The sequence below is a fragment of the Macaca mulatta genome, chromosome 6 (assembly GCF_049350105.2).
Source record: "Macaca mulatta isolate MMU2019108-1 chromosome 6, T2T-MMU8v2.0, whole genome shotgun sequence".
NCBI classification, from domain to species: Eukaryota; Metazoa; Chordata; class Mammalia; order Primates; family Cercopithecidae; genus Macaca; species Macaca mulatta.
This window is the reverse complement of record NC_133411.1, coordinates 149,517,634-149,543,805: the sequence shown is the minus strand read 5'-3', so window position 1 is coordinate 149,543,805 and position 26,172 is coordinate 149,517,634. Positions and strand designations below refer to the sequence as shown.

The 26,172-nt window shown below is 46.0% G+C and overlaps 2 protein-coding genes and 1 long non-coding RNA gene across 25 annotated transcripts; 1 reads left to right on the top strand and 2 right to left on the bottom strand.

Annotated features, from left to right (window-relative positions):
• Positions 1–1,161: 1,161 nt before the first annotated feature.
• On the bottom strand, positions 1,162–9,329 carry HARS2 (histidyl-tRNA synthetase 2, mitochondrial). 17 transcript variants are annotated; one of them, XM_077937143.1, is made up of 14 exons: positions 9,026–9,329; positions 7,281–7,298; positions 7,124–7,198; positions 6,740–6,859; positions 6,514–6,609; positions 5,140–5,265; positions 4,928–5,035; positions 4,572–4,670; positions 3,848–3,941; positions 3,395–3,522; positions 3,059–3,301; positions 2,780–2,896; positions 2,397–2,543; positions 1,162–1,983 (listed from the first exon to the last, which is right to left on the bottom strand). In XM_077937143.1, exons 1-14 carry the CDS (start codon positions 9,131–9,133, stop codon positions 1,924–1,926), a joined length of 1,539 nt encoding a protein of 512 aa, XP_077793269.1. In that variant the 5' UTR covers positions 9,134–9,329; the 3' UTR covers positions 1,162–1,923. The 17 variants fall into 17 exon arrangements, with proteins under 17 accessions (XP_077793269.1, XP_077793276.1, XP_028705593.2 ...); XM_077937150.1 differs by lacking the exon at positions 7,281–7,298 and adding an exon at positions 8,766–8,987 and having other exon boundaries at positions 9,266–9,329; XM_028849760.2 differs by lacking the exon at positions 7,281–7,298 and having other exon boundaries at positions 5,140–5,295.
• Positions 9,330–9,399: 70 nt separating this feature from the next.
• On the top strand, positions 9,400–25,994 carry HARS1 (histidyl-tRNA synthetase 1). 6 transcript variants are annotated; one of them, XM_077937154.1, is made up of 13 exons: positions 9,400–9,566; positions 9,836–9,925; positions 16,478–16,597; positions 19,834–19,929; positions 20,891–20,956; positions 21,990–22,097; positions 22,247–22,345; positions 22,578–22,671; positions 22,881–23,008; positions 23,101–23,343; positions 24,775–24,891; positions 25,083–25,229; positions 25,574–25,994. In XM_077937154.1, exons 1-13 carry the CDS (start codon positions 9,477–9,479, stop codon positions 25,643–25,645), a joined length of 1,470 nt encoding a protein of 489 aa, XP_077793280.1. In that variant the 5' UTR covers positions 9,400–9,476; the 3' UTR covers positions 25,646–25,994. The 6 variants fall into 6 exon arrangements, with proteins under 6 accessions (XP_077793280.1, XP_014996527.1, XP_077793282.1 ...); XM_015141041.3 differs by having other exon boundaries at positions 20,891–21,016; XM_077937156.1 differs by lacking the exon at positions 16,478–16,597.
• LOC144329538 (uncharacterized) lies at positions 10,313–18,316 on the bottom strand. Of its 2 annotated transcripts, XR_013394891.1 has the most exons (4): positions 18,166–18,316; positions 15,867–16,985; positions 14,748–15,105; positions 10,313–10,358 (listed from the first exon to the last, which is right to left on the bottom strand). It is a non-coding gene; the product is annotated as an uncharacterized LOC144329538 (long non-coding RNA). The 2 variants fall into 2 exon arrangements; XR_013394892.1 differs by lacking the exon at positions 10,313–10,358 and having other exon boundaries at positions 14,741–15,105.
• Positions 25,995–26,172: the final 178 nt, after the last annotated feature.

The window sequence follows — 26,172 nt, the reverse complement described above, 5'->3', positions numbered from 1 at the left end:
GAAAAACTGTGGTCTCTGATCTAGTCTAACAACTTTGCGTCCACTGCCAAGAATTCGTAAACCTTTTTTAAGGCCGAAGCGCCATTAGGGGGTCTAGATGCCTCTCATTCACCTGCATGCACTAGCGATATGACCCTAAACTACACTGAAGCGTTTGCAACAGAGGTACCCTTCCCGACGCACATATAAAAAGCATGTTTTGCACTTGTGCTCTTTTCCTTGAAGCAATGCTATCACACTTTACTTCACTCATTTTTCCATCACCTGGGGAACTTTATAGTAGAACATAATTTAATCAGCATTAATTGGATTTGGAAAGGCCAGTCATCAACAACACTCTAGAGTGAAGCACTGTGGCATACCGGCTCACTATATGTTGATTTTTAGCAATAAAACTACCTCTTGGCCAGGCGCGGTGGCTCATGCTTGTAATCCCAGCACTTTGGGAGGCTGAGGTGTGGATTATGAGGTCAGGAGTTCAAGACCAGCCTGGCCAATATGGTGAAACCCTGTCTCTGCTAAAAATACAAAAATTAGCTGGCTACTTGGGAGGCTGAGGAAGGAGAATCTCTTGAACTTGGGTGGCACAGGTTGCAGTGAGCCGAGATCACGCCACTGCACTCTAGCCTGGGTGACAGAGCAAGACTCCATCTAAAAAAAAAAAAAAAAAAAAGGCCGGGCGTGGTGGCTCAAGCCTGTAATCCCAGCACTTTGGGAGGCCGAGACGGGCGGATCACAAGGTCAGGAGATCGAGACCATCCTGGCTAACACGGCGAAACCCCGTCTCTACTAAAAACACAAAAAAATTAGCCGGGCGAGGTGGCGGCGCCTGTGGTCCCAGCTACTCGGGAGGCTGAGGCAGGAGAATGGCGTGAACCCGGGAGGCGGAGCTTGCAGTGAGCTGAGATCGGGCCACTGCACTCCAGCCTGGGCGACAGAGCGAGACTCCGTCTCAAAAAAAAAACAAAAAACAAAAAACAAAAAACTACCTCTTGAGCAGACGGGGAAAGAGGGAGAAACTGGCTGCTCATCACTGAATACAGAAGCATCATCCCAGGGAGGTTACTCCTACCTCACACAATTCTCCAGTATACACTCAAGCATTTTCTACAGTCTATGCAAACCCAGCCCTTGATAACAATAACAAATTACCCAAACTACTACACTTAATATTTTATTTAACATGTTATCCAACCACTTCTAGAACAGCCTCCATGGCATGGCATGGAATAGTTAGAGCAGTGATTCTGGCACAGGAAATGGTCTCCAAAATCTCAAAATATCAGATCTCCACCTTGTCAAGTCATCTATTAAGTTCAATGTTCAAGATTATTAAGCATACAGCCCCACTCTTCTATTGTTAGCAATGCATGGGCTAGAGAGATGTCAAATCAACATGGGTACTGCCATGCCCTTAGGATAGCATCTGTCCTCAAACAAAGCTGAAAGCAGCCATTGCCCCTCTTTGCTGTCTTCCAAAAACTCCCCAGACAGGCCAATGGCTGGTTGTGGACAAATTCACCAGAATCTGGTTCCGTAGCTACAGTAGAAGGCTAAGTATCTGGCTTCTGATCTCAATGGTTCAGAATCCTCAGCCTGAGGTGACTCTCCCAGAGCCTTGCTCACAGCAACAATCTCAGTACCTCTTGACAACATTCGATGGCACTTCAAATTTGCCTCTGCAGCTACAGCATGTCTCTTTCACATACCAGCCATCTGCACCCATGCAGAATAGCTGGTCACACTACCCAAGGAGTCCTCAGGGTCTTCTACAGTTCTGTACCCAGGAAGGATGGAGGAGGCAGAAGGTACTTGTCACCCATCCTGGCCAGTTGCTGTGAAGTCCATCACTCAATTCCAGAGGAACTCAGTTCTAGAGGAAACCTTTTCTACAAAGAGCAGCAGATGGGAATCAGGCAAGGATCAAGACTCAGACAGTCGCTTCTGAATTTCAGCCACAAGATTTTCCCGTTTAATGGCCACCTGAAACATAAGAGAATCCTCATGTGATAAACTAGAAAGTGATACTAGCTCCTTAGCCACTGTTTTTCCAGATTTGTTTTACTCTGCATTTGCTCCATTACTTACACAACCAGAAGGGAGTAGTGTGGGTTGACCTGAAGAATGTATACCCTCAAGACGAAAGGGATTCAAACACCTGATTTATGTCTATTATGTTGATTAGTTTCAAAATACCCATTCGGATTTCATTTGTCTTTCTTCTGGCCACACAGCCAATACTCACAGGCTGCAGTGGTCATCTGGAGTGGGTGCTTGTTCATCTCTACCACTATTAACCATGGAGATAATTTCTCAGCCAGAAGATGCATATTTCTTACAAAATCTGGGAAAGGCAGAAACAATTCGTCCCTTCTATTTCTGCTGCTGCCACTCACCTCCTCTCTGCTGGCCACCGAACGGATCTTGATGATCCCTTCTTTCAGTTCTTGCTCACCAATAATGACCACCAGTGGAATGCCTGTGCTCTCACAATAGTGCAGCTGGGTTAATAGTTTGGGGTTGTTCTTGTATAGCATCTCTGCCTGAAAAGGATCAAGACAGAGTAAAGGACTTAGAAGCGAACACAGCAACAAACCTCAGGAACATGGATATCCAAGGAAGTCAGAGATAAATGGCTAGTCCTCCCACCCTAAAAAGCCACTCTAGTAGCTAGTAGACTAAAAAGGTCTTGAGTTCCACCCTAGACATAAGGAAGACATAGCCCTGGGTCCTAAATTCCACACATACCCAGATGGCTCAGATATCAGCTCCACCATACCTTGATTCCAGCATCCCAAAGCTCTGTAATAAGTTTCAACCGTTCTTGGAGAAAGTTCTTCTGTGGTGTGGCCACAAACACTTGAGTCTCTGTAGTCCGCACCTTCTCACCTTTGGTCTAATAAGAGTGAAGAAAGTGAAACTAATAAAAACCTCCTTTCCACCAGCAATTCCAAAAATCAAGACAAAAAGAATCATCAGAAAACCACTCCAACTACACCTCCAGAAACAGGAGGGATTTTAGGCCTCCAGCCCCATCTCACACCTACTTAGGACCTACCTTCATCCTCTGCTCCACAATGTAGAAGATGCGTTCAACCCCAATGCTGAGTCCCACACATGGCACCTTGTGGCCCTTGGGGTCAAACATGCCCACCAGCCCGTCATAGCGCCCACCAGCAGCCACACTGCCTACATTCAGGGGCTCCTCCCCAGCCTGAGTTGGGGTCTGCAGCAGCACTGCTTCATAGATCACTCCTGTATAGTAGTCTAGGCCCCGAGCCAGGCTGAGGTCAAATGAGATCTGTGGGGACAAGGCTACAGTCAGTCCCAAACTAGACTCAGGACCCTGAGAGCCCTAGAGCTCAGCAGGAGGTCCATCTGCAATTCAGCTTACCTTCTCAGCAATTCCAAATAAATTCAGGTATTCAAATAGCAGCTTCAGGTCTTCCAGGCCCTCCAGGGCCTGCTTGTTCTGGGATAGTCTGGGATCCTGAAACATTTGCTCTACCAGGGATACCCCACCTGGAGAGAAATAAAGTATCTGCTGTTCATTCAGATGTGTTTCATTTAAAATTATCCCCGATGTGCTCTAGCTAGTCTTCCTCATTTTCTTAAAAAAAAAAAAAAAAAGATGATCCCAGTCTCACATGACAAGATCCTCCTCCTTTAGCTCTAGCTTTGCCATCTGAAGACATAAAGTCCTTACAATAAGTAAAAGAGAAATTAAATTCAGGACAGGCCCTGGAGCTTAGCATATCTACAGAAAAGGGTTGTTTCAGAGGTAGAATTTGAGCACATGTCACCTTCAGCCTGGTTCTATCACAGCTCTGAAAACCCTGGTTCTTACCATGACATTGGACATAATCCCCAATTCGATCAGCCACCTCAGGAGCCAGGCCTTTCTTCGCCACCATCTCATGTCTCACATCTTTCCAAGCCATCTGCATAAACACCCAAACATTAGCCCAGCCCCAAGATCTTTCTTTCTCAAACTGGAAAAGAACAACTCACTTCCATTCAGTATATACATCACAAGTAGCTAACTGTATTCTCCGCAAAGTCAGAGACAGCTTAAGAAATCCAGTCACGGCCGGGCGTGGTGGCTCAAGCCTGTAATCCCAGCACTTTGGGAGGCCAAGATAGGAGAATCAGGAGGTCAGGAGATTGAGACCATCCTGGCTAACACGGTGAAACCCCGTCTCTACTAAAAAAATACAAAAAAACTAGCCGGCCGAGGTGGCGGGCGCCTGTAGTCCCAGCTACTCGGGAGGCTGAGGCAGGAGAATGGCGTAAACCCAGGAGGCGGAACTTGCAGTGAGCCAAGATCCGGCCACTGCACTCCAGCCTGGGCGACAGAGCGAGACGCCGTCTCAAAAAAAAAAAAAAAAAAAGAAATCCAGTCACAATCCCACTGTATAGCATGACTCAGATCTTCCTTCATATGCCTCCTTACCTTCCTCCCCAAAATAGCCCACTTCCAGCCACAATATCCTTATTTTTCACTAGTGGTATGGATTTGAGGGCAGGGCAGAAACTAGATAGGGTCTACAGAAGCATGTCTTCTTTGTTACCTTGTCTAGTTTATCTATGGAGGAGCAGATGGCACGGAACTTGCTTTCAGGAACACCACAGGCAGCAAACATCCCATCCACAATCCGCCGGTCATTTACCTGAGAACTCAATGTCAGTGACCCAAGTGCTTGTCATTGCCCTTCCACGCAAAACAATGACAGTACCTACTTTCCTGACATATAAAAAGGATGGAAATTTCACAGGAAGAGTACAGACATACAGGAAATACAACAGCTTTACTAGGAAAGTCCTAGAGTTGCAGGCTTAAGGGTTGGAGTCACCCAAGTTTGGGACTTGCATAAACAGTATTAGGCCAAATCCAGACTTCTCCCACAGTTCTCAGCCCTGGCCTCACCTTAATGAGAAAGTCTCCCAACTGCAATCCACTTAGGATTTCACACATGATCTTCAAACACTCTGCATCAGGGATCATAGGGTCAAACTGACCAGCAATGTCAAAATCCTACAGCAAAGAAAAAGATGGGAAAAAACTTCCATTATCCAGCCAATTTCAAGGTTGTGGCCCCTAGAACTATCAAACTGTGCTGCTTCCATCAGGTCACTTACACACTGGCAGAACTCCCTGTAGCGGCCTTGGACTATGCTTGGGCTCTCTCGCCGCCACACCTTTCCAACATGATAACGTTTCATCTTCTTCACCTTACTCATGGCCAAATAACGAGCAAAGGGAACCTCACATAAATCGGTTAAGGAAGAGGGATACTGCATCCAAAGCTTAGGCCCAGTATACAGACATTAGGGAGGACTGGGCCTTTATCAACTGGATCTCATCCACTAGGGTGAGAACAAGGACCTTCCCTTTTTTCCAGTATCCCCAAGGTCTAGCAGTGCTTGGAATTCAATATATATTGAAATCCCAAATGAAGGAATCTCACCTAGCATAACTGTAAGTTCAGCAGAAAGCAAGGGAAGTAGAGACAGAAGTGATCTAAGAACTAACTTCAGGTCTGGGCCATTTCTGCCCATTCAGATCAATTCCGAACCATCTAAAATAGTCAAGCTTCAGAACTTGGATTTGCCTAACAACTTCTAAGCTACTGTTTCTGAAAGTGCAGGGAAAGGACTACATGCATCTTAATTACCCACGATGCTTGTTTAAAATGCAGATTGTAGGCCAGATGCGGTGGCTCACACCTGTAACCCCAGCACTTTAGGAGGCCAAGGTGGGAGGATCACTTGAAACGAGGAGTTTACAATCAGCCTGGGCAACAAAGACACCCATCTCCACAAAATCTTTTTTTTTTTTTGAGACAGAGTTTTGCTTTTGTTACTCAGGCTGGAGTGCAATGGCACAATCTCAGTTCACTGCAACCTCTGCCTCCTGGGTTCAAGTGATTCTCCTGCCTCAGCCTCCCTAGTAGCTGGGATTACAGGCGCCCACCACCATGCCTGGCTAACTTTTTAGGTCAAAAGAGATCTGTGGGGACAAGGCTATAGTCAGTCCCAAACTAGACTCAGAACCTGAGAGCCCCGGAGCTCAGCAAGACCTCAGTAGAGATGGGGTTTCACTATGTTGGCCAGGCTGGTCTTGAACTCCTGACCTCTGGTGATCCACCTGCCTTGGCCTCCCCAACTGCTGGGATTACAGGTGTTCGCCACCATGCCTGGCCAAAAAAACAATTTTAAAATACAAATTATTGAGCCCCATTCCAGCTACAGAATTAGCTAAGAATCTCTGAGACTGGAGCCAAATGTCTGTGCGTCTGCAAGCTCCCCCAAAGGATTATGATACACATTAGAGTTAAATGATAGGGCTCCGGGCTAGGCTCCTGTAGCAGAACTGCCTTCTGGGAGAAACTAGAAGTATAGGCTGCTGCCAATGGACCTCTAAGATCCCAAAGTCACTCTCTCTACTTTCGTCAGAGAAAGCCCTCTGGATTTGGAAAGAGACAGGTGAGTCTCCAGTATTCAAAAGGATACAGTAAGGTCATAGCGGAGGGACAACAGCTCTCCACCTTGATCCTTCAGATCATACATGAGCCCAGAGTCCTCTCCATACTTCTCAGTCAGTGTTTCCTATAGGGGTCAAACAGAATGAGCCACAGTTCAAAGGATGACTTCAAAACACAAATGAGAAGCCCTTTGAGACACTTAAGGCCAGTGAAGAAGTGAATGAGGTTGCATGTACTCTTTCTTCTCCCCTTACCTTCAGCTCAAATGCTGGGGTATCCATCCCCTTTGCTCCATGACGTTTAAAGCAGCTGATAACCAAATCAAGAATTTTCTCCCTCACAACCATATGCTGAGGACTAAGATCCCTGGTACCCTGGAAACCGAAAGCAGCCCCAGTGAAAACAAAAACAAAAAATAAGTCCATTTCAGACAAGGAGTTAAAGGACACTTATTATGTAATCTCAGGTCTGGAGCTGAAATCTACTGAGTTCAAATGACTGTGAGCCCCACCTAGTATCTCAAGAATAGTACATATTTTTAAAATGTAAAGGACATTAAAAGGGGTCAGAGAGACATGCAAGGCAGAGGTCAGTCCTCCAAGGCACTCTAATGGGATAGGGTAGGCAAAAGGTATTACCTTTGGGATCTTGATAATAAAATTTGGTTTCTCTTGATGTGCTTTCAGTTGGGATGTTAACACTGCCTCTGCAACCTGGCAGAAGAATGAATGTGAGAAGTGGCTCCTCTGGACACTGGCCAGACCTGTGGCATTTCTGACCCCATTGACCATCAACCTGCAAAGACTCTTCACCCTGAGCAACAGGAAGCCAAAGCACCATTTCATCTATCCCAATCTCAGTCCCACCCCAAAGAACCCATGTTGTATCTACAATTACACGTGTAATATATATGAGGTCCGGTCTTCACCACACAAGATTCCTCATTGTATATGGATTTTTTTTTTTTTTTTTTTTTTTTGAGACAGAGTCTCAGTCTGTTGCCCAGGCTGGAATGCAGTGGCACGATCTCGGTTCACTGCAACCTCCACATCCCGGTTCAAGCAATTCTCCTGCCTTAGCCTCCCGAGTAGCTGGGACTACAGGCGTGCCACCGCCACACCCAGCTAACTCCTGTACTTTTAGTAGAGATGGGGTTTCACCATGTTGGCCAGGCTGATCTTGAACTCCTGACCTCGTGATCCACCCACCTCGGCCTCCCAAAGTGCTGGGATTACAGACATGAGACACTGCGCTCAGCCGGATTTTTAATATTCTCAAATACTTTAAGAATCTGAGAATAATGAAGGCACTGAACAACCCACTACTACCACCACCAACCATTCAGGGGTAGGGATTGTGATGATCTTCTCCAGGTCACGGTTCCTACTGAAACAGCAAAAATAATTTTTTTTTTTCCAGATGGAGTCTTGCTCTGTCGCTCAGGCTGGAGTGCAGTGGCACGATCTCAACTCCTGCAACCTCTGCCTCCCGCGTTCAAGCGATTCTGTCTCAGCCTCCCGAGTACCTCGGATTACAGGCGTATGCCACCATGCCCGGATAATTTTTGTATTTTTAGTAGAGATGGGGTTTCGCCCCTGGCCAGGCTAATCTTGAACTCCTGACCTCGTGATCCACCCACCTCGGCCTCCCGAAGTGATGGGATTACACGCATGAGCCACTGCACCCGGCCAAAAAAATAAGAATTTTTAATAAGATAACACTAGTTATCAGGTTTAGAAATAGGAAAACTAACTTGAAGACAGGGGAACCAGCTCAAGGACACAGAACAAGCCTGTGGAATGAAAAGATACGGATTTCTTGAATGAACTAAAAAACTCAGACTGGTAAGATACTGTGATTGAATATTAATAAAAGACCTGAGCCGTATTGTTCACAATAGCGCAAAGCATCTGCTAAGAGGGCATCAGAATCTTTCCGAAGTAAGGCAAAACTTAATCAGTGGCATTACCAGCAAGCTGTATGCCCTTCCAAAAATAGAGGATGTGGTGGTTCCATACTATGGCGATTATCTGTCCCAAGGGAAGTCCAAGTTCAAGTCCACAATCCCTTATCTGCAATTCCAAAATCCCAAACTCTCTGACATCTGAAAATGTTTTTCTGAGATTCATTTTGAGGTAAATTCTAAGGCGAACTCAGTCTACTTCTGATCTTTAGTCATCTCATTTATTAGGAATATTCATACATTTTGCTTAAAAATATTACTGTTTGAGTCCAAGAATTTCAGGAAAAATGTGGATATGAATTAAAATACTCCCTTACTACATATCCATGTATAACTCATTCATTTAATCTTGCAGCCTCCGTTTCCTCAACTGCAGAATGGAAATAAAAACTCCAACCTCTCAAGATTGCTCCAAGGATTAAATGACCAGGCATCCAAATCGCTTAGTTCAGTGTCAGTACATAGTGTGCACTCGATAAAAACCGATTGTAACACTACTGGAATACACGCTGCGAGTCTAGCTTTCAGATCTGGAGGCCCTGCTGGGACAGACCAGAGTTAATTACGTCTCGCTCACCTGGCTTTGGCAACGGACCGCCCCGGTGCAAGAAGCGCAGGGCGGTCGCAGGAGCTGGCTGAGCAGCGCAGCCCAGGCCCTCCTGGGAAGAAGTCCGAGCAGGGGCATCGCGCGGCAGGACGCCAGCTTTCAGGGACAGGAACAAAAGGCCTGGGAAGGAGGCGGGTCGGACTCCAGGAAGGGTGGAGGGCACGCGAAGGCTGAACCCGGGGACCACGCAAAACTCGGGCGTTTGCGCACCTCACCAGTCACGGACGCTGAGGTGGGATCCTCCCAAGCTCCCTTAGTAGCCAGCTTCGGCACTTCCGGCAGGAGCCGGAAATAATTTTTGTGCTCGGCGGAGGCTCTCTAGGCGTGCGACCCGGCGACTCGATAGCCGGAAGTCATCCTTGCGGAGGCTGGGGCCGCCGTCGCTGGTCTAGGCAGCAGTGGGTTCAAGTGGACAGCCGGGATGGCAGAGCGTGCGGCGCTAGAGGAGCTGGTGAAACTTCAGGGAGAGCGCGTGCGAGGCCTCAAGCAGCAGAAGGCCAGCGCCGAGCTGGTAAGACTTAGGCAGCAGGGGAGGGCCAAGGCAAAGCCTGGGAGGACGTAAAGCCAGGGTGTTCGGGACATAGGATAGGGATGTGAGGGAAACGACCAGGCTTGTAGGGAGGAGAGTGGACTGCGTGGGGAGGTATCCGGGGTGGGTCCCGAGAGAAACAAAGCTAGGCCTGAGCAGAGAGATCCTGATGAGGGAGGAATATTGAATGAATGGCGGGGGAGGCAGGAGACTGACAGATGGTTAGCTCAGCGCCTTCTTTCCCTCCACAGATCGAGGAGGAGGTGGGAAAACTCCTGAAACTGAAGGCACAGCTGGGTCCTGATGAAAGCAAACAGAAGTTTGTGCTCAAAACCCCCAAGGTAATATCATTCCTGTAGGGAGCCACTGAGAAAGTCTCTAACTCTACTCACGGGGCGCTTATGTCTGCCTCCTTAAACCAGGTCATTGAGGAGGATCTGAAATACTGCAGAGGAGAGGACAGTCGCTCTGGGCGCTGGGCTGGACTGGACTCTACCTGAGTCATTCTGGGATGGCAAAGTGATGGCAGAAGCTAGGCCAGCTGGGTGATCGGGGAGTCAGCCTGCTGCTGCTACTCCTTCGTTCATTCAGTAAATGTGTATTTAGCACTGTGTCTCTAGCACTATACAAAGCACTGAATATATACCATGGTGGACAATATAGCCTCCCCTCATGGAGCTTACATTCTACTGAAGGAGAGAGACTTAGAACAAATAATCCCACACAGATTTTTTTTTTTTTTTTTTTTAAACGGAGTATCCTGTATTGCACAGGCTGGAGTGCAGTGGCACATCTTGGCTCACTGCAGCCGCTGTCTCCTGGGTTCAAGTGATTCTCCTGCTTCAGCCTCCTGAGTAGCTGGGACTACAGGTGCCCACCACCACGCCCAGCTAATTTTTGTATTTTTAGTAGAGACAGGATTTCCCCATATTGACCAGGATGGTCTTGAACTCCTGACCTCAAGTGATCCGCCCGTCTCAGTCTCCCAAAGTGCTGGGATTACAGACGTGTGCCACCGCACCTGGCCACCACACATGGTTATGTAATTACATATTGTGAAAAATGATATAAAGACTTTAAGGTTGCTCTGAGAAAAATAAGGGAGAACTGGGGAGTCTGAGAAAGGCTAACTGAGGAAGTGATATACTAACCGATCTAGTGAATGAGTAGGAGATAGCCAGAGGACAAGTGTGACAAAGATAAGTCCAGGTAGAGTATGGAAACCCTAAAGTGGGAAAGAACTTTGGTAGTTTTGAGGAACTAGAGGATGATCTACATGGCTAGAACTAAGTAAAGGAGAGTAGAGTGGAATGAGGTTGGAGATTCTGAGCTCATCCTCCAGTTCAGTTCCACTTTCTCTAAGTTCTATAAACAGAACTGTTTACCCTTTCATCTAGGTTCTCTTGGCACTTCATACATATTTCTGTTATTGCACCAACTTTAAGTAGTTATTTTTGTGGTTTATATACCCTGAGACAGACTAGGTGCCTAAATAGATATAGTCAGCCCTCCATATCCCAAGGTCCCACATTCACAGATTCAACCACCTGTGGAGATCAAAACCATTCAGGGGAAAAGAAACAATTAAGAAAAAAAATCTGGCTGAATGTGGTGGCTTACACCTGTAATCCCAGCACTTTTTTTTTTTTTTTTTGAGACGGAGTCTCACGCTGTTGCCCAGGCTGGAGTGCAGTGGCGTGATCTCGGCTCACTGCAAGCTCCGCCTCCCGGGTTCCCGCCATTCTCCTGCCTCAGCCTCCTACTGAGCTCCGAACAATGTTATATAGTCTAAGGAAAGTAGGCATAGAATCATTATACAAATTAGAGGTATGATTGGCTGGAGTTTGAACAAAGCGATTTGGCAAACTATGATTGGTTCCCGCCATTTCTGATATTTCAGTACAACCCTTGAGGCGGAAGAGCAGTTTTACACAAAGGCAGTTAATTATATTGCATCAGGTTGCACGACCAGTTTATGGCTATCTTGCTTAAACACACCTTGTGACCTGGCTATCTTACTTAAACATTCCTTGTGACCTGGCCTCAGAAAGAGAAACATGTACTTACAGAACTTACGAAACCTCTGGTACGTGCAAAGATTAGAGAGCAGAACAAGGGTGTAGCGGGTGGGGGGCGGGTACACATCTATCTTTGCGCCCGCCACCGCGCCCGGCTAATTTTTTGTATTTTTAGTAGAGACGGGGTTTCACTGTGGTCTCGATCTCCTGACCTTGTGATCCGCCCGCCTCGGCCTCCCAAAGTGCTGGGATTACAGGCTTGAGCCACCACGCCCGGCCAATCCCAGCACTTTGAGAGGCCACAAGGGGAGGATCATTTGAGCCCAGGAGTTTGAGACCAGCCTGAGCAACATAGTGAGTCCCTATCTCTACAAAAAAAAAAAAAAAAAAAAAAAAAAAAACCTTTTAAAATCTAACAATAAAAATTTCAAATAAAAAAATATAGTATAACAACTATTTACACAGCCTTTACATTGTCTAAGGTATTATAAATACTCTAGAGACTATTTAAAGTGTATAGGAGGATGTGCATATATTTTTATATCAAGGGCTTGAGCATCCATGGATTTTTGGTATCCACACGGGGCCTAGAACAAATCTCCTGCGGATACTGAGGGATGACTCTATTTAATAAATGTATTTGAAATTGAATTCCAAAGGAGAGGGGAGATGTCTGTTTTCCTTGTGTTAAGGTTAATTCTTTGGGCTCCTAAATTCATTGAGCTGTTTCTTTCTACATATAACTCATATTCGGAGGTTAAAGAGACAGTGTAAAATCCCAAAGTGGTGATGATCAGTGATTATTCAAACTATTAGATGAAAAGCTTACTGTGGAATTTATGATGGATCAGTCTGTCCTCACCAGTGATGAGTTTTAACATCACTAAAGTAGGACAACTAGACATGTTCCTGCTGATGTGATGCAACAAGAAGTACACAGCACCACCTGTGAAGTACTCTTGCCAAGTAAATTGAATTTGAATCTAATCAGATCTTTGGACTAACTATCAGTTTACAGGAAATACTAGAGATGGAGGAACATGTTAAATGACACATTAAGCATATTGTTTACCAAATCTAGAATGTGAAAAAATTTTTTAGGACAAATGAACCAATTTTCCTAGTTAATAAATGACCTTTTTAAAATAAAAAAAAAAGTGGGGGAGGGAAGGAAACTATTGTAGATTAAATAGACATATCAGCTGATTACAACGCATAGACTTCATTTTGAAGTTGATTCAAATAAATCAACCATAAAAAGATATTATCGAGGCAACAGGGAAAAACTGACCATGGCTTAGCATTAGATAATATTAAGGAGTTGCTGTTAGTTTTGTTAGTTATAATAAAGATAGAGTCTTTGGGGTTTTTTAAATGTCCTTATGTGTTAGAGATTCATATTGAAGTATTTATGGATGAAATGATATGACGTCTGGGATTTATTTCAAAATATTTAAGAAAAACATGTAAGGGCTTAAATAAGAATAGCAGATATTAATGGTTGTTGGAGCTGGGTAATGGATAAATGGTGACCTGTAATACTATTCTCTATATTGTGTCTTTGAAATTTTCCATATTATAGCATTAAAATAAGATTATGCTAGAGAGTTAGTACCCATTTTAGTATTAACAATAGAAAACTCAGTATTGTGAGACAAGACTCTTTCAAGGGATCTTCATGGTCAAAACTATTTCTATAGTAATTCATTTGTTTTGTTTGAGACGGAGTCTTGCTGTGTTGCCCAGGCTGGAGTGCAGTGGCGTGATCCTAGCTCACTGCAACCTCCGCCTCCTGGGTTCAAGCGATTGTCCTGCCTCAGCCTTCCGAGTAGCTGGGACTACAGGCATGTGCCACTGCACCCAGCTAACTTTTGTATTTTTAGTAGAGACGGGGTTTCACCGTGTTGGCCGTGCTGGTCTTGAACTCCTGGCCTCAAGTGATCCACCCACCTTGGCCTCCTAAAGTGCTGGGATTACAGGCATGAACCACTGTGCCTAGCCCTTCTATAATAATTCTAAGATGTTATCTGCCTTTTCTATTGTGTTAACATTTGCACCAAAGGCACAAAAGCACTGATGAGTAGAACTGCTGGTGCCTCAGCATAAATTAAGACAGTGACACTAAACTGTACTAATAGCCAGTATGTTCTTCACTGCCATGCACTCACAGCAAGTAAATAAATAAATAAAGTTTAGTTTTACTTAACAATGTCATTGATAAAATGGTAAAACTTTGTTCGTTTGTTTGTTTTGGGGTTTTTTGTAGACAGAATCTCACTCTGTTGCCCAGGCTGGAGTTCAGTGTCACGATCTTGGCTCACTGCAGCCTCCACTTCCCGGGTTCAAGCAATTCTTGTGCCTCAGCCTCCTGAGTATCTGGGATTACAGGCGGGTACCACCACACCCAGCTAATTTCTTGTATTTTACAAAAAACACAAGAAATCTACAACATGTTTCACCATGTTGCCCAGGCTGGTTTTGAACTCTTGAACTCAGGCAATCTGTCCACCTTGGCCTCCCAAAGTGCTAGGCGTGAGCCACCATGCCTGGCCAAAAAACTTACTAATTTTATTGAATCTTGACCCTTGAGGACCCTATTTTTAAATATTTGCTATGACAAAATGGGAAGCACATATAAAGCACTTCTGCACCCCAAGGTAGGGAAAATGCTTATGCCATTGTTCAAGTTGCAAGCTGATCTAGCTACTTTTTTCATAGAACATCTTGTTTTATTTGAATTAACAACTGAAAGATAAATTATGGTTTTTCAAATTTAAATATTTGGCAGACATTTTTACAACAATGAACGAAGTGAGCCTTGTCACCTCAAGGAAGACATCTGACAGTGCCTGTAGGCAGTGATAAAATTCAAATATTCAGGTGAAAGTTAGAATTTTAGAAAACTTGGGCTGGTGGTGACTCATGCCTATAATCCCAATGCTCTGGGAGGCCAAGGCGGGCGGATCACCTGAGGTTGGGAGTTTGAGACCAGCCTGACCAACACAGAGAAACGCCATCTCTACTAAAAATTAGCCGGGCGTGGTGGCGCGTGCCTGTAATGCCAGCTACTAGGGAGGCTGAGGTACAAGAATCGCTTGAACCCGAGAAGTGGAGGTTGCCGTGAGCCGAGATCGTGCCATTGCACTCCAGCCTAGGCAACAAGAAACTCCATCTCAAAAAAAAAGAATTTTAGAAAACTTGTATCTTCCATCATAAGCTTGACAGCTTCCCAATAATTAAAGAGTTTTCTGCTGGGTGTGGTGGCTTACGCCTGTTATCCCAGCACTTTGGGAGACCAAGGTGGGCAGATCACTGAGGTCAGGAGTTTCAGACCAGCCTAGCCAACATGGTGAAACCCTGTCTCTACTAAAAATACAGAAATTAGCCAGGTATGGTAGCGCATGTCTGTAATCCCAGCTCCCTGGGAGGCTGAGGCGGAAGAATCGTTTGAACCTGGGAGGTGGAGGTTGCAGTGAGCCGAGAACATGCCACTGTACTCCAGTCTGGGTGACAGAGCGAGACTCTGTGTCAAAAACAAACAAAAAACCAGGCTGGGCAAGGTGGCTTACGCCTATAATCCCAGCACTTTGGGAAGCTGAGGCAAGCGGATCATGAGGTCACGAGATCGAGACCATCCTGGCTAACATGGTGAAACTCCATCTGTACTAAATATACAAAAAATTAACCAGGCATGGTGGCACACACCTGTATGTAGTCCCAGCTACTCAGGAGGCTGAGGCTGAGGCAGGAGAATCATTTGAACCCGGGAGGCAGAGGTTGCAGTGAGCCAAGATCGCGCCACTGCACTCTAGCCTGGGTGACAGAGCGAGACTCCATCTCAAAAAAAAAAAAAAAAAAAAAAAAGACTTTCTTGATGAGATCTGAGGTGATGTAAATAAATAAGGCTTCCTGATATTGTATAATGAAATGTATCAACATTTGAAAGACCTGTTATAAAGTTTCACAGGGTTCGCCAGGATGGTCTTGATCTCCTGACCTTGTGATCTGCCCACCTCGGCCTCCCAAAGTGCTGGGATTACAGGCGTGAGCCACCATGCCCGACTGGTTGGTTTTTTTTTTGTTTTTTGTTTTTTTGTTTTGAGATGGAGTCTTGCTCTGTCGCTCAGTCTGGAGTGCAGTGGCGCAATCTCAGCTCACTGTAACCTCCGCCTCCCAGGTTCAAGTAATTCTCCCTGCCTTCAGCCTCCCGAGTAGCTGGGATTACAGGCACCCGCCACCACTATTTGTTTGTTTTTTTTGAGACAGAGTCTCACTCTGTTGCCCAGGCTGGAGTGCAATGGCACGATCTCGGCTCACTGCAACCACCTCCACCTCCCAGGTTCAAGGATTCTCGTGCATCAGCCTCCCAAGTAGCTGGGACTACAAGGGGCGAGGCGTCACACCCGGCTAATTTCTGTATTGTTTAGTAGAGATGGGGTTTCACCATGTTGGCCAGGCTGGTCTCGAACCCCTGACCTCAGGCAATCCATCTGCCTCGGCCTCCCAAAGTGCTGGAATTACAGGCATGAGCCACTGTGCCCAGCCTCAGGTTGGTGTTTGTTATTAGGCCAGGAAATGTTCTGTTATCCCAGAAAGAGTTTTTAGGAAAATGACTTAAAGAAAAGAGTTCTAAGAATTTTAGAAAATAGACCCCAAGCTTAAAAGGGAATGGAGTTTGTAAGGCAGATAGCAAATGGTGTGGGAATTAATAGGGAATTATTTGTACTTGTTTTAAAACTCAGTGGCCTGTAGGAAAATCTGTTTAGAGCAGGATTTGCTTTTTCATTATTGAAGTCATCCTTTTATATTTTCAAAATGTATTGTTCTTGGTTTTCAAACCTCATTTCTGGTTCTCTGGCTGATTTCAACTCCAAGGGCACAAGAGACTATAGTCCCCGGCAGATGGCTGTTCGTGAGAAGGTGTTTGACGTAATCATCCGTTGCTTCAAGCGCCATGGTGCAGAAGTCATTGATACACCTGTATTTGAACTAAAGGTGAGGAAAGGGCAAGAAGAAACTACAATTGTAGATGAGTGGGCATTTGAATAACAAAGAAGATGACAACAAGAGAGTGAGGGTCCAAAGGGCCCACTCCTGTTGTGGACACAGACCAGTCTTCTCCAATAACAAGCGGGACAAGAATGGCTTGGAGGGAGAGGCCCTGTCTTTTATTATGTTGGTTGTGGCCAGCAGCTTCCAAAAGAGAGCCATTCTTTGGAGTGGTCTGGGTCCTGTCTACATTGTATTGCAGGGCGTTTGTACTTGGGATGTTTTCTAGATTCGTCCAAACCATACATACATAAATATGCAACCACTCTCCTATTGATGGACTCTGAGGTTACTAGTTCTTTGCTATTAAAAACCAGATTGCAACTGGGCACACCTGTAGTTCCAGCTTTTCAGGAGGCTGAAGCAGAAAGATCACTGGATCCCAGGAGTTCAAGGCTGTAGTGTGCTATAGTGGTGCCTGTGAATAGCCACCATACTCCAGTCTGGGCAATGTAGCAAGACCCTGTCTCTAAAACCAACCAACCAACCAAGATTGCATTACTACCTGCTTCAAACCCAGTGATTCCCACTGCACTTATAGTACAACCCAAACTCTTTACTCAGGTTTACAGAGCCCTAGGTGATCTGGCCACTGCCTCTCCTACCTCATCTCATGCTAATGCTATTTTTCTTCTTGCGCACTATGCTACTCTGGTCTTCTTCCAACTCTTGGAACATAGTCAGTGTGTTTGTACCTCTGGACCTTTGTTCTTGCTCTTCCCTTTTCCTGAACTCCCTTTCCTTAGCTCTTTGCATGATTTATTTCAGATTATACTAGAGACTGCAGATTTTAATTCCTTTTTTCAAAAAACATAAATACAAATAGAGACAGAGGTCTTGCTATGTTGCCCGGGCTGCTTGCAAACCCCTGGCCTCAAGTGGTCCTCCTTCCTCAGCCTCCCAAAGTGCTGACATTACAGGCATGAGCCACCATGTCCAGCCAGCCAGATTTTAATTTCAGAGCTCAGCTAAAATGCCACTCCTCAAGTAGTCTTCTCCAACCACCTATTTAAAGTAGCTGTTCTCCCTCTATCACAATGAGCTGGTTTATTGCCTTTAGTCTATAAACCTGTCTGAAATTATCTGTTGTTTCCTTCATCAATGTAGTACCTGTCTCTTTTTATTGATATATAATTGTACATATTTATGAGACTGTTTTTACCTATTGTATTAGTTTGCTAGGGCTACCACAACAAAGTACCATAGACTGGGTAGCCTAAACAACAGAAATGTATTTTCTCACAGTTCCAGAGGTTGGACGTTGACATAACATGCTGGCAGGCCTAGTTCTTTCAGAGGCCCATAAAGGAAGGATCTGTTCCAGGCCTCTCTTCATGGCTTGTAGATGGCCATCGTCTCCCTTTGTCTTTTTCTTTTTTTTTTTTTAAATTGAGACAGAGTCTCGCTCTGTTGCCTGGGCTGGAGTGCAGTGGCACGACCTTATCTCACTGCAGCCTGCACCTCCCAGGTTCAAGCGATTCTCCTGCCTCAGTCTCCTAAGTAGCTGGGATTACACGTGTGCGCCACCACGCCTGGCTAATTTTTCTATTTTTAGTAGAGACGGGGTTTCACCATGTTGGCCAGGCTGGTCTTGAACTCCTGGCCTCAAGTGATTCACCCACCCTAGCCTCCCAAAGTGTTGGAATTACAGGCATAAGCCACCGCGCCCAGCCTCCCTTTGTCTTTACATCGTCTTTCCTCTGTCCTGTCTAAATTTTATCTTCTTACAACAACATATTAGATTAGAGCCCAACTTGGAGACCTCGTGTTAGCTTAATCATCTCTTTAAAGATCCTATCACCAAATGTAGTCATGTTCAGAGGTTACTGGGATTTAGGACTTAAACAAATGAATTGGGGAGGGTCGGGCAGGGGGATACAGTTCAGCCCATAACACTAGTGTGTGACTGTTTCTGATACTACGTACTGGGAAGTTTCAGGCTTTTTAATCTTTGCCAACCTGGTGAGCAAAATATGCTATTACCAATTATAGACATCACAGGGCAAGGACTGCTGTAATGCCCTTAAGACGTTCCTCAGTTTTTACTTTTGACATTATTCGAATCTCAGGCATCATAAAAACATTTATGTTTGTTGGTCTGATAACCCATTCCTAGTAGTTTATCATCAAGAAAAACACTTTTTTTAAAAAAAGAGCTATATACCTAAATATTATATATTGAAATGTTATGGGGCTTTTTTTTTTTTTTTTTTTTTGAGATAGAGTTTCATTCTTGTCACCCAGGCTGCAGTGCAATGGTGCAATCTCTGCTCACTGCATCCTCTGCCTCCCAGGTTCAAGTGATTCTCCTGCCTAAGCCTCCAAATAGCTGGGATTACAGATGCCCATCACCTCCCCCAGCTCATTGTTGTGTTTTTAGTAGAGACAGGGTTTCACCATGTTGGCCAAGCTGGTCACGAACTCCTGACCTCAGGTGATCCATCCGCCTCCGCCTCCCAAAGTGCTGGGATTACAGGTGTGAGCCACCATGCCTGGCCTAAAACATTTTTTTCTAAAATTAGAATAACCTAAACATCTAACAGTATAACATTAGGGAGGAAGTAAGTACAGAGCTTCTTCTCACTGGAATTTATGCATCTTTTAAAAATACTTCAGGCCGGGCGCTGTGGTTCACGCCTGTAATCCCAGCACTTTGGGATGCTGAGGCGGGCAGATCACGAGGTCAAGAGATCGAGACCATCCTGGCCAACATAGTGAAACCTTGTCTCTACTAAAAATACAAAACTTAGCTGGGCATGGTGGCACCTGCCCGTAGTCTCAGCCACTCGGGAGGCTGAGGCAGGAGAATCGCTTGAACCCGGGATGCAGAGGTTGCAGTGAGCCGAGATCACGCCACTGCACTCCAGCCTGGCGACAGAGTGAGACACCATCTCAAAAAAAAAAAAAAAAAAAAATCATGCTGAGAAGTTGAGTCTGAAGAAAAAAAGATTTTTAAGAGAAAAATATGTAACAAAAATTCTACAGCTCTGTTACAAAATCAAAATACAAAAAACACAAAATTGATGTTTCCTTTCAATGATAACTACATCAGACACCTAAGAATTGGGATAAAGAGCAGAGGGAAATGTAGACAAGTTGGAATCAGTCATGTTTGTTTTTAAAATTTCCTTTTAAATTGTTATATTTATTACTATGACCACATTTATTTATGTTTTCTCTAGGAAACACTGATGGGAAAGTATGGGGAAGATTCCAAGCTTATCTATGACCTGAAGGACCAGGGCGGGGAGCTCCTGTCCCTTCGCTATGACCTCACTGTATCTTTCTAAACTTGGGCACTTGAGACTTTGGATGGATTGGCACTCACTTGGCTCAGGTTTAAGAATGGTAGGGTAGGTAGGATCAAATATGAGGCCTCTGGCGATTAGGGGAATTATTTCTCTAAACCAGGAGTGGGACTTTGGCTAAACAGAGCATACACACCCTTAGAAATCTTCTGAATCCTGAGTGAGACCTCAGCTTGATGTCAGGGCCCAGTTCCAACTCTACAGTCATCCCCTGGCTCCAGAATACCTCTCGCGTGCCCTGTCCAGTGGACAAAATTCGCCTTAATGGACCAGCAACACATTTCCCTTGTCTCCAAGCTACACAGAGAATCATCTGCTTAGAAATCCCATATGGGGGCCTTTTTCTGGTCTGTGGCCAACCTGCCCAGCCCCTTGCCATGCTCAGAAAAGTCCAGTCGGCCGGGCGCGGTGGCTCAAGCCTGTAATCCCAGCACTTTGGGAGGCCGAGACGGGCGGATCACGAGGTCAGGAGATCGAGACCATCCTGGCTAACACGGTGAAACCCCGTCTCTACTAAAAATACAAAAAAAAACTAGCCGGGCGAGGTGGCGGGCGCCTGTAGTCCCAGCTACTCGGGAGGCTGAGGCAGGAGAATGGCGTGAACCCGGGAGGCGGAGCTTGCAGTGAGCTGAGATCGGGCCACTGCACTCCAGCCTGGGCGACAGAGCAAGACTCCGTCTCAAAAAAAAAAAAAATAAATAAAAGTCCAGTCAACACTACAAAAGAGAAAGGTGCCTTAATCTTTTTTGAGCCTTCAGCTGCCTCATGTGGTAGCACAGCTGGTGCTTTCTGATGTTTGTAAGTGCTATTAATCTTATGGGTGGCAGTTTTACCCACATAGGGAGGGGTTAGACCCCAACTTCTGTTGGTGATGATAATCAACTTGCAGACAGTGATAGGAGGGGCTTTCTCCTTAACTCTTTGTCATCAGGTTCCTTTTGCTCGGTATTTGGCAATGAATAAACTGACCAACATTAAACGCTACCACATAGCAAAGGTATATCGGCGGGATAACCCAGCCATGACCCGCGGCCGATACCGGGAATTCTACCAGTGTGTGAGTGTCGGGAAACCGTGGGGCAGGATGGGTTACTTGGGGCTTTCTCAAGCCAGCAGAATCTATTGAGTACTCAACAGTGTCCTGAGCAAATTGGATGACCCAGATAATGCTCTTAGGTTTCTATGGTGTTTTTTTTGTTTGTTTTTTGTTTTTTTGAGGAGTCTCGCTCTGTTGCCCAAGCTGGAGTGCAGTGGTGCAGTCTCGGCTCACTGTAACCTCTGCCTCCTGGGTTCAAATGATTCTCCTGCCTCAGCCTCCTGAGTAGCTGGGATTACAGGCACCTGCCACCACGCCCAGTTAATTTTTTGTATTTTGAGTAGAGACAGGGTTTCACCATGTTGGCCAGGCTGGTCTCAAACTCCTGATCTCGTGATCCGCCTGCCTCGGCCTCCCAAAGTGCAGGTGGTGTTAGCCACCGCGCCCAGCCTCTTCTATGGTGTTTTCATGCAGATTTAACAATGTCCCTGTGGTGGAGGAGGAGAATAAAGTCTCTCCATTTTACATATGAGTCAACTTGATACCCGCAGATGAAGAGATCATAGGGGTAAGAAAGGCAAAGTCAGGACTAGAACTCTTGGTCCAGTGCTCTTTATTTTAAACCACAGTGATAGGATCACAGCAGAGAATAAGGAAATTAGCTTTGATACATCAAATCATCCAGACTGATGCCAGGGCTTCTGGATGAATAGGGAAAATGGCTAAGCACTAAAGCCATATAATCACCCCACCCAGTAGGAGGAGTTAAGATGATGAAGTAGAAAATGAAGGAATAGCCCAGTAGATAGAAAGGAAACCAAAACTGGTGAGAAGCCCAAGGATGCTGGGGTTTACCTCTGGGCTGATGATAAGAAAATGAAAGAGAAAGTCTATGCTTGAGTGCAACCAGGCCTTCCTAGAGGACAGAGCTCCCAGAGTCCCCCCTTCAGAAAGGTGAATCCCTGAAGACCTCTGGCTAACCCTCTCCCTGCAGGATTTTGACATTGCTGGGAACTTTGATCCCATGATCCCTGATGCAGAGTGCCTGAAGATCATGTGCGAGATCCTGAGTTCACTTCAGATAGGCGACTTCCTGGTCAAGGTCAGTGCTGACAAGGCTGGGAGGGCAAAGTTGGGCCTGGCCTCTCACAAGATCCTTGTGCAGAGGGACCAGTAGCCCAAGTGACCATGACTATCGCAGGTCATGTAAGAAAAGAGATTCCCTCCGCACTATGCATTGATTCCTTGCAGGTAAATGATCGACGTATTCTAGATGGGATGTTTGCCATCTGTGGTGTTTCTGACAGCAAGTTCCGTACCATCTGCTCCTCAGTAGACAAGCTGGACAAGGTAACAACCCAAGTACTTGACTTCTTTTCCCAGATCCCACCCTGCCTTGGGAAATGGAAAACAAGATTGAGAGAGAGAGGTGCATGCCTTTATACCCACCAGAGGAAGGTTAGCCCTAGGATGTAGGCTCATGGGCAGCTACTGCTCCAAGACTGTTCCCTGAGGACAGTACATACCTGCTCTGTGGTGCAGAAGCTGCCCAGAGGTCCCTGACTGGTGTCTGTCTGCCTAGGTGTCCTGGGAAGAGGTGAAGAATGAGATGGTGGGAGAGAAGGGCCTTGCACCCGAGGTGGCTGACCGCATTGGGGACTATGTCCAGCAGCATGGTGAGGAACAGAACCAAGCCTCCTCAGCAGCCATCCAACTGCCCTCAGTCCTAAAGTTGAAACTGTTCTGTGTATGTACATAGGAGAGTGAGTGTGTGTATGTATATGTACACACACATGTATGGGCAACTAGAGTCCAGGCAAGAAGATCAACCCCCCTTACCTTTTTTGTTTGCTTGTCAGCCTCATTCACAAGTCTGTCTCCCCAGGTGGGGTATCCCTAGTGGAACAGCTGCTCCAGGATCCTAAACTATCCCAAAACAAGCAGGCCTTGGAGGGCCTGGGAGACCTGAAACTGCTCTTTGAGTATCTGACCCTATTTGGCATTGATGACAAAGTGAGTCAAGTTGGGGATGGGATCCCTTCTGAGCTCTGGGGCTTCAGATCCCTCATCTTAATCTGGCACTGACCATGTTCTTATCTCCACAGATCTCCTTTGACCTTAGCCTTGCTCGAGGGCTGGATTACTACACTGGGGTGATCTATGAGGCAGTGCTGCTACAGACCCCAGCCCAGGCAGGGGAAGAGCCCCTGGGTGTGGGCAGTGTGGCTGCTGGAGGGCGCTATGATGGGCTAGTGGGCATGTTCGACCCCAAAGGGCGCAAGGTGCCATGTGTGGGGCTCAGCATTGGGGTGGAGCGGATTTTCTCCATCGTGGAACAGAGACTAGAGGTAGGTCCTACGGGGTGGGTAGAAGACAGTCTGAGCAGGTGGTGGCACCTAAGCTATCTGATCTCCAAGGGAGTGAGTGGTGCTGCTTTGGGTAGGGAACATCTCACAGAAATGGAGAAAAGATTACTGCTCTTTTTCACAGATTTCTACCCCATTATAGGTCAGTTTTATGGATCTTTAATCCATCTTTCTCCACTAAATCCTCTGCTCTGGGTCTCTGCTTCCTTCAGGGCTGTCACAAACATGGGCTGCTGTATCCAAGACTTAGATCTTCCTCATGATACAGAATACTTAACATTTTAGTGCCTTGTGCCAAGCACTGTGCTTGGTGCTTTTCATGCATTATCAAAATATAATTCTTACCACAGCCTTGTGAGAGTAGCTAATTTTATTAATTGCATTTTCCAGATGAGAAAACTGAAGCATTATAGATCAAATAATTTGCTTAAGGCCATGAAACTTGTAAGTGGTAGAGTCAGAATTTGAATCCACGCGGTCTGACTCCAAAGTCTTGCCACTAACCACATTGCAATATTGTCTCTAAATGGGAAGCATGTGTCTGACGCCCTGGGATCCCTCACATGGCTACCGTGACTCTCTAACACCTAGAGTAACACCAAGGAAGCCTCTCGTGGCCTCAAGCCCTCCTTTGTTGCTGCTGGTCTTAAGTGGCTGGTTGCATTTCATCCTCTGGGAAATGCTCTGGCAACCTCCCCACGGTCTATGCCTTTTCTCTAGGGTGGAAACCACCCGTTTCCCAGTTGAGATCATTCTTCCAGTAGGCATCTTACATTGTAAGAACTATGAAAATAGTTTTCCTGAAAAAGACAAGGGAAGCAGCAGCAGCATTCTCCTTTCCCCATACCCATATACACGCCTGTGCCCTGTAACTGAAGTGCGAGAGGCACAGTGTCATAAATGGGTAGATAGTAAGTGGGGACTAAAACTGCCAAGGGTGATCTAGTTGGGGTAGGCTCATAGTAGTACTTTTGTGTGAATGCTTTGATGGACCCTTAAGGTACTACATGGACCAGTCTGGGCAACATGGTGAGATCCTATCTCTACAGATTAAAAAAAAAAAAAAAAAAAAAGCTGCAGTGATCATGCCACTGCACTTCAGCCTGGGTGACAGAGACCCTGTCTCAAAAAAAAAAAAAAGTACTACATGGAGATAAGCTTGAAGTTACTGTAAAAAAGCTACCTTTACTCTTACCCTAAGTTAGTTATTCTGACACATCCTATGTACAAGTTAGTTCAGTCCTCATATCTACTAAAAGCTACCTTATGCCTAAGGTGCTAGATGAGAAGACAGGGCCCCTGCCCTGGTAGAGCTGAGTTGGGCCTGGTCTCAAGATCCTGACTAGAGCCTGCTTTGTTTGCTCCTTGAAGGTGTTAGCCCAGCTCTCTGACTCTTATCTGCCCCTTCCCCAGGCTTTGGAGGAGAAAGTACGGACCACGGAGACACAGGTACTTGTGGCATCTGCACAGAAGAAGCTGCTAGAAGAAAGACTAAAGCTTGTCTCAGAACTGTGGGATGCTGGGATCAAGGTATGGGAGGCAAGCCCCAGGGTGGCAGCAAACTTGGGTGTGCTGGGCACAAACTGAATAAAAGCTCACCCATAATGGATCCTGCCATTACTTCTCAAAAGTGGAGCTAAGAACAAGGTGCCAGCTTGCACACCCTCTGTCCCTGAGGACAGCAGAAGCCAGCCTTCCTCTTCTGCTCTTGTCCCCTGCAGGCTGAGCTGCTGTACAAGAAGAACCCAAAGCTTTTGAACCAGTTGCAGTACTGTGAGGAGGCAGGCATCCCACTGGTGGCTATCATTGGCGAGCAGGAACTCAAGGATGGGGTCATCAAGCTCCGTTCAGTGACTAGCAGAGAAGAGGTAAGGGAAGCGGGCAGGAAGGCTAAGGGACAGAGAATGTATGCCATTTTGGCAGGCCCATGCCCATTCAAGACCTGAGAAAAAGCCTGGCATTGATATTAATACAACCATAAAAGACTTGAGAGCTTAACCTGTTACTGTAGTCTTAGTAGGGTGAGATTTCCGTCCCTGCATATACCCTATGTTTTGTTGGCTCCCCCAAGAGGCACACTCTAGCCTGAGGTGTTTAATTAGGTTCCTGCTCCCAGCTGAGACTGATGCCTAGAGGGCTAGAGGAAACTAGGCACTCGGGCAGCAGTGGAATGGAAGATGCTTATACCACCTTCTTCTCCCATCCTGGCCAGGTGAATGTCCGAAGAGAAGACCTTGTGGAGGAAATAAAAAGGAGAACAGGCCAGCCCCTCCGCATCTGCTGAACTGAGCAATCTATCAGAGGAAAGGAAGTGGGACTGGTACTATTTGAGGTTAAGACAAACTGCATATGTACTTCAACTGCTTTGCACTTTTCCGTTTCAGCAGGAAGACCTGAAGACTGGTCAGAACAGAGACTTTAATTTTTATTATGGTTATTTTATTGATTATTACTGGCAAAAATGGCCAGATACTACACCTTTTTCATACAAGGCCCTGGGGGCTTAGTCCAGTCTGTGCTCCTGGGCTACAAGGACCCAGCCTGAGATGGTCTCATCTACAGGGCCTCGCACCAGTTGGAGCAGATGCCTCCCTATCAATTGCCAAAGGTCCAATAAAATGCCTCAACCTCAACCAGAGCCTGCGTGTCACTGATGCCTAGCCCCACCTTCCCCGGCAGACCAATGTAGGGATGGAAAAGGGAGAAAGACAGTAACCTTGTGACCCAGAGGTTCTTGTCTCCAGCGTCCACCCTGCGGCTTGGGAGCTCCTCCTCCTCGGGAGGCAGTCCCCGTAGGTACTCACCCACTAA

Bases quoted from the DNA above. Each gene is read 5' to 3' on its own strand.
- HARS1 (XM_015141041.3), top strand. From the start codon at position 9,477: ATGGCAGAGCGTGCGGCGCTAGAGGAGCTGGTGAAACTTCAGGGAGAG. The intron at 16,598-19,833 runs GTGAGGAAAGGG...TGTTTTCTCTAG, and splicing joins CACCTGTATTTGAACTAAAG to GAAACACTGATGGGAAAGTA. The intron at 19,930-20,890 runs GTATCTTTCTAA...CTTTGTCATCAG, and splicing joins CCCTTCGCTATGACCTCACT to GTTCCTTTTGCTCGGTATTT.
- HARS2 (XM_028849756.2), bottom strand. From the start codon at position 9,133: ATGCCCCTGCTCGGACTTCTTCCCAGGAGGGCCTGGGCTGCGCTGCTC. The intron at 6,610-6,739 runs GTAAGGGGAGAA...TGACCCCTATAG, and splicing joins CCCCAGCATTTGAGCTGAAG to GAAACACTGACTGAGAAGTA. The intron at 3,302-3,394 runs GTAAGCTGAATT...TTGTCCCCACAG, and splicing joins TATTTGGAATTGCTGAGAAG to ATCTCATTTGACCTCAGCCT.